Source organism: Bison bison, unplaced genomic scaffold (assembly GCF_000754665.1).
Source record: "Bison bison bison isolate TAMUID 2011002044 unplaced genomic scaffold, Bison_UMD1.0 scf7180017864340, whole genome shotgun sequence".
NCBI classification, from domain to species: Eukaryota; Metazoa; Chordata; class Mammalia; order Artiodactyla; family Bovidae; genus Bison; species Bison bison.
In genome coordinates this window covers 6,511,364-6,518,154 of record NW_011494912.1, presented here as the reverse complement: position 1 = coordinate 6,518,154, position 6,791 = coordinate 6,511,364, and the positions used below count along the sequence as shown (strand labels likewise).

The 6,791-nt window shown below is 55.7% G+C and overlaps 1 protein-coding gene across 1 annotated transcript in view; it reads right to left on the bottom strand.

Moving 5' to 3' along the window:
• Positions 1-5,504: 5,504 nt before the first annotated feature.
• PLOD3 (procollagen-lysine, 2-oxoglutarate 5-dioxygenase 3) overlaps positions 5,505-6,791 on the bottom strand; it is a 7,757-nt gene continuing 6,470 nt past the window's right edge. The window contains exons 18-20 of the mRNA XM_010854366.1: positions 6,714-6,744; positions 6,304-6,429; positions 5,505-5,956 (exon numbers count right to left, since the gene is read on the bottom strand). Of these exons, the coding sequence (XP_010852668.1) occupies positions 5,801-5,956; positions 6,304-6,429; positions 6,714-6,744 (313 nt within the window). The 3' untranslated portion in view covers positions 5,505-5,800. The remainder of the gene's footprint in view (positions 5,957-6,303; positions 6,430-6,713; positions 6,745-6,791) is intronic.

Here is a 6,791-nt window from a genome sequence, read left to right as displayed (position 1 = left end):
GCTAAGCGCAGTCATTGCTCCTTACCTTGGACGAGGGGCATCTCCCCATTCTTAGGCTCCCCCCTTTCCCTAGTGTACCCTGGGCACTGCTCTGCTCACCCATGAAGAGGAAAGTGAGCATGTATTGGCAGGTTCTCAGTACTTCCAGCCACTGTTTCTGCAGAGTTTTCTGGCTGCGGGAAGGCAGCAGGGCTGTGGGGACTTTCAGGTGCTGCCCTTCTGCCAGCAGGGCTCCTCGCCCCGTTTCTGTTTGCGGGTCTCCGGGAGTGTCTAGGCCACTGTAGGGTGCAGCGAGGCACGTGGATATCCATGCTGAGCACAAAGCCATCAGCCAGTTCACTTCAGTTGCTGAGTCGTGTCCGACTCTTTGTGACCCCATGGACTGCAGCATGTCAGGCTTCCCTGTCCATCACCAACTCCCGGAGCTTGCTCAGACTTCTGTCCATCGAGTCGGTGATGCCATCCAACCATCTCATCCTCTGTCATCCCCTTCTCTTCCTGCCCTCAATCTTTCTCAGCATCAAACCAACCAGCACAGAGGTCAATCAGGACAGAGTCCAGGGCTGGTGTTGTTGCGAAAGGGCAGCCAGGATTTCAGGCCCCAAAAGCAAACCTTCACTTCCCAGAGCACACTGGAGCAAGCGGGAGGAGTTGGGGGCATGACACCAAGACCCACCCCCAGGTGCTTTAGGGACTCTGTGATCTCTAGTGTGACCAGTGGATCCTGCAGGTCTTTGGCAGTGTCTAGGCCACTGGGAGGTGCAGCCAGACGTGTCAATATTCCAGCCAAGCACAAACACAGCAACACCACAGGTGGTTTCCACCTTTAATTTCAGTCCCCATGACATCCACCGAGGGAACTGTTAGGGGAAGCACACTGATTGAAACCGCCCACCCTGGCCAGGAACCATAGTAACCATTTGCATGAATTGTTTTACGACAGGAGGTCCTGCTAAGGAATACGGAACTAATAAGCCACCTTATTTGGGAAAGGTGTTCGGGAAAGGTCAAAAGGAGACACCACATGTCCAACCACCTCCCAGAATCCTCTCTGGCATCCATCTTGGCTGAATAAGGCGTGCATCACCAGGAAGGACTCTGAGTCAGAATGATTGGCCAAGGACAACCCGGAAAATAATCCCATCACCATAAAACCCGAGACTGCAAGCCATGTGGCAGAGCTGTTCTCCTGGGTTCCCTTACCCTACTGCTCTCCACCCGGGCACCCTTTCCCAATAAAATCTCTTGCTGTGTCAGCAGATGCGTCTTCTCGGACAATTCATTTCTGAGTGTTAGACAAGAGCCCAGTTTCGGGCCCTGGAAGGGCTCCCCTTTCCTACAACAGAACCACCGAGGGCTGGGGGCCGCCTAGTGGAGGAGGAGGTACCTGTGGCTGGGGACCCCATAGTGTGTCTCGTGCTTTTGGAAAGCTGGGAGAGCTGCTGCAGGTAGTCCACACTCAGCCATCCATCAGCGCAGGGGTGAGCCTCAGGGTTTGCTGAACTGGGATTGGGGACCCAGCTTGGGCAGAAAGAGGCCAGAGGGGTGGCCGCTGCAACTCCTCTTCCCGGCGCCCGGGATCAACTGGGACAGAGTTCACGGTTGGCCCAGGTGTCAAGGACCAGCCTGGGGACAAGGCCAGCTGCCAGAATTTCAGGTCCCAAACATGAACCTTCACCTCTCAGTGCAGGTAGAGGCCTAAAGACTGACATCTGAGTCCTCCTGAAAAGAGGGGGGAGGGCGCTGGGAGATGGAGCTGGGGCCAGGTGCCCCCAGTGGGGAAGGAGGGCAGGGAGGAAGTCACCACAGGGACTGGGAGTTCTGAGACCCAGGGCTCCCCTGCTCACCAGCACACAGGATGTAGTCCCGGAAGACAGGAAGATGACCAGGATGGGGCAGCTGGAGCAGGTGGGGCCGGAGGCCAGGGACGAGGCAGAAGCCATTAGTCTCTGTGCTGAAGGTGCTGAAGGCCCCAAGAACCTGGACTCCGAGAGGGTGGAAGCTCCACTAAGAGGTAGTTGTGGAAGGGACTCAACTCTGTGGTGTCCACCAGCTGGGGACACAGGGTGCACACCAGTTTGGGGCTTCTAAGTTTGGACTTTGGGGGTCACGGTCCCAAGGGTCTACCCTGAAGCCCAGCTCCCACCCAGCACAGAGCTCCACAGTGCCTCAGTGAGATGGGGAGGTGGTCCGAGAAATGTCTCCAGACAGCCCAGTTGGGGACCCAGGCACAGCCGCGGCCTCCTGCCCAAGGTGTATTTCTGTCTCCATAGAGCCCATCCAGGTAGTGAATTCTAGGATCCAAGCCTGGCTCAGGAGTACAGGGAATAAGGCAGTCAGGCACCCCTGGGCTGGAGGTGGTGGGAAGGGGTGTGAGGACTCTGACTCCAGAGGTTTAAGTCCCAGCTTCCCCCTTTACCCCCTTCCCTGTTCCATGGTTTCGGGTCCATCTGTCCAACCTACATCTTTCTCGTCTCTTGAAGGAACCCCTCCTGCCCCACACCGCCAAGAGATCCCAGCCTCGGCTCCCTCCCACCTTGGCATTGGGAAGCAGAGAGCCAGACCCAGGGGTCCTCAGGGCTTCAGGGTCTCACCGAGCTCCAAAATGGAGAAGCTCCATCGCAGGAGGGCACACCTGGAGGCCAGTGGAGGTGGCTGGCCTTCTGTAGAGAGGAGTCACAGAGGGGCCACTGTGGCTCTGAAGCTTTCTGTCTTCTGGCCCAACCCCCTGGCTCTGACCCCTGACCTGGGTTCTGCCCTCTTTTCTGCCCCCTCTGCTGACCCGCACAGTGGACCATCGTGAGCTCTGGAAAGGGAGGGCTAACCTACTCTTTGGGTTCACAGCGCTGTGACCAATAGGACCCAAAGGGGAGACCAGGGACGTGGCTTGGAGTCTGGCAGTGAGGACGGTGTTTGGACTTTGTGGAGGTCAGGACTGGCTCCCTGTGATGAGCAGACTGGCAGGGTCCTGGGCCAGTGGAAGTTGCCATGTCTGTGTACCCTGCATAGCAGCATTCCCCGTTTGTCACCCAGGCCTGGCCCCTGTGGGTTAGAGGAGGTTAGACCTGCAGGAGGATTTATTCCCTGAGGAGCAGCTTAGGCCTCTGTGGGGAGACCTCTGGAGGGAAGGGTTTTATGGGAAAGGCTAACGGTTGGGGAGCCCCTGCAAGTGAGAGCCCCCTGGGCTGTGAGCACTCCATCCGTGTGGGCCGGGCCAGTCCTCACTGTGACCATGGCCCTGTTCAACATGCCTAGAGGCTGCGGAGCAACCACTTTTTCCAGGTCAGGGACTGACACCTTTTTAAATTAATTAATTCATTTTTTGGGCTGCGCCTTGCCTTGTCACCAGGGATTGAATCTGGGCCCTTGGCCATGAGAGGGCAGAGTCCTAACCACTGGACCTACAAGGAATTCCTAGGATGTCACTTTAAAAATCTTTTTAAAACATTTTGATACAATTTTTAAAGATTACTTTTTAAAATTTTTTAATTTATTTTTTGGCCACACAGTGCAGCCTATGACATCTTAGGTCCCCAAACAGGGATCGAACCCTGGCCCCCTGCACTGGAGAGAGGGAGTCGTAGCCACTGACTGGCCAAGGAATTCCCTAAAGGTCACTTTTCGTTTCTAGTTCTTACAACACGTTGGCGCTATTTCCCATCTTGGACAAACATCCTTGAGCCCATCTTACACTCAGTATTTTATGATGATGCTGATTTCCCCACCTCTACATCCTCCACTGGTAGGACATGTCTTTTTTTTTTTTTTTTTTTGAATGTCACTTTATTTTTTAACTTATTCATTTGGCTGCATTAGGCAGGACCTTTCATTCCAGCACACAGACTCTCTAGTTTTGGCACAAGGGTTCCCCGTCCAGAGGAGCCAGGAGTTGAGCTGCACGGGCTTAGTTTCTCTGTGGCATGTGGGATCTTAGTTCTCCGACTAGGGATTGAACCAGCATCCCCTGCATTGTAAAATGGATTCTTAACCACTGGACCACCAGGGAAGTCCTGAGCCATGTTGAATGTCACTTCTTTTATGGAAGCCTGACGCGTAACTGTCAGAAGCCTCTGTCACGTGTCACATTCTCTCCTGGCACAGAATACTTTCCCTCCCCATCACCATGATTTTTTTTTTAAACGGGGACCATTTTTATAGTCCTTATTGAATTCGTTACAATGTTGCTTCTATTGTTTACATTCTGCTTTTTTGACCATAAGGCATGTGGGATCCTAGCTCCCCAACCGGGGATCAAAGCCACACCCATTGCATTGGAAGGCAAAGTCTTAACCTTTGGACCACCAGGGAAGTCTCCCATCATGGCAATTTTCTGATCAAAGTCTCCTGCACACCGTGAGCAACAAAAAAATTGTGCTCATCACTGCAGCCGTCACGATGGGTGCCCAGCACATGGGAGATGCTCCATGAATGAAGGGTGGAGACAGGATAGGCAGCTTCCAGTACTGCCTAGGCTGACACACCCTTTCTGCCCCTGTTCTTGGCCTCACACCTGTGCAGCTTCACTGACCAGGGACCTTCTGTTAAGAGAGGTATTTCCTCCTATCCCTGCTCAGCCCACTCGCATCACAGGGCAAGTGATGAGGGTGGCGGGGGCCTGGGTGAGATGAACTTTAGAGTCTGGCCCTCTAGAGACTCAGTCCATGTGGGAAGGTGACCCGCCCAGGGGGCCAGGAAGGATGGAAGGATGGTTTCATGGATGAAGTTTTCCTGGGAATCCAGGTAGGAGGAAGGAAGGACAATCTAGCTGTGGATGCAAGTGGACTGTTAGAAACTGGAATGTCCTAGGACAGGTGCCTGGCCTTTAAAAGGCTTCTGCCAGGGAATGTTGGGAGATCAACACAGGAAGGTAGCTGGTGCAAGGCTGGGGAGGACCAGGATAAAGGGGCCTGCTCTGCTGTCCTCAGGGCACCTCCAGGGGTCTCTGCAAGCCTTTGATGGTCCCCTTGAGACTAGCGGCAAAACCAGCTCCAGAAGGTCTTTTTTTTCAAGGCTGCTTCCCTTCCCCTTCTTCCAGGAAGCGTTCTTGGGTTCACCCTCCGGATTCCCCTCTCCTGATTCCATGTGACTAAAAGCTGAGGCCCAAGAGCTCCCAATAAGTTTCCAGCCTGTCTTCCCTCCTACAATGCATGTCCCAGCACTATCCTTGGACCCTAGCTCAGGGCTGTGCCTCTCTCATCCTTTCTGCATGGGAGAAGATGCCATCAGGTGAGGAGAGAACTGGGGATGACAGTTTGGGGGCTGTGTGGGGGTGGGGGCCTCTCATCTCATCCTGACAGGGGAAGTCCTTCTTTGGGTCTGGCCTCCAACACATCACTCCCGAGCTCTGGAATGACAAGGAAGCTTCTAGATTTCCACTCTGCTCTAATATCATGTTTCTGTCATTTCTTCTTTTCAGTTCTCCTTTGGGGTCACCCTCGGTCTCCCCTCTGCTCTGGGTGGTAGGATGGACAAGGGGTCCACAGGTAATGAAACAATAAATGGGCTCAAGAATTACAAATCCTCCTTTATTGAGAGGGATACTGAGAAACAATAATTTATCATGTAGCGAACCCCCAGAGGTCCTGTTCCCATGAGCCCTTGGGGACTGGGGAACAGGACAGGGGGCTCCCTGAGCTTTCTGAGGGCCGTGTGGTGGGGAGCGAGGCGACACATTCAGTCCCAGGCACACAGACCCCATATACCCAGGAGGTGAGGAGCCGACACCCACCCCCTCCCACCCTGAGGAGGGGGAGCACGGGAAGGCACGATGGCAGGGAAGGTTGGGCAGAGTGGTTGAGTGTCAGGGGTCGACAAAGGACACCATGATGTAGCGGGTGCCCCGAGTGGTGGGCAGCCCCTCGTGGTAGTGGGTGAGACGGCCCGGGTGCAGGAGCCCCCAGCCCTTCCGGGGGGACGAGATCACGCAGTCGTAGCGCAGGAAGCGGCATCCACCTCCCTGGAGAGACGAGAGGGGAGGGGGCTGGAGAGTGAGCGGACGTGGGGACTGGGTGGTGGGCTGCCCCGAGGCGAGAGAGGCCAACCCGGGCGTCAGGAAGGGAGGGGACAAGAGGGGTGGGTATTGGCAGATGGGAGACAGGGCACAGGGGGTAGCCAGCCCAGAAGGGGTGCAGAATATGACCCTGGAAGTCACTGGGAAACGTGACGAGGTCAGACAAGGGGCAGGGAGGTGACCGTGCCTGGGAGGGGGCTGGACACAGGGCCTGGGGGAGGGGGTGTGCATGTGCGTCAGTGTGTGTGGAGGGGCCCTGGGGGCACCCTGAGTGGAGGGCAGGAGGGACTCACCTCATAATCCAGGCCCTTGTGGTTGAGGGCGACATTGAGGGTGAAGGTGGATGAGTCGTGATGCGGCCGCAGAGAGGGCTGCTCATCTGGTCGGTAGCGGACCACAAAGTTCATCACCGCCCGGGTCTGCGGACACAGGGGAGGAGAGGCTGAGGGGCATGGCCAGGAAGGGTCTCACTGCTCCCCACAGGCTGCTCCCCCAGAGCTGCCCTCCTGCGAGGTCTCACTCTGTGCTGTGCTCAGTCGTGTCTGACTCTTTGCGGCCCCATGGACTGCAGCCCGCCAGGCTCCTCTGTCCATGGGATTCTCCAGACAAGAACACTGGAGTGGGCTGCCGTGCCCTCCTCCAGGGGATCTTCCCAACCCAGGGATCAAATCCAGGTCTCCTGGATTGCAGGTGGCTTCTTTACTGTCTGAGCCACCAGGGGAGCCCGGATCTCACTCTATGGGGCCAATTTAAATGCTTCACAGGCCAAAAGGCATTGCGT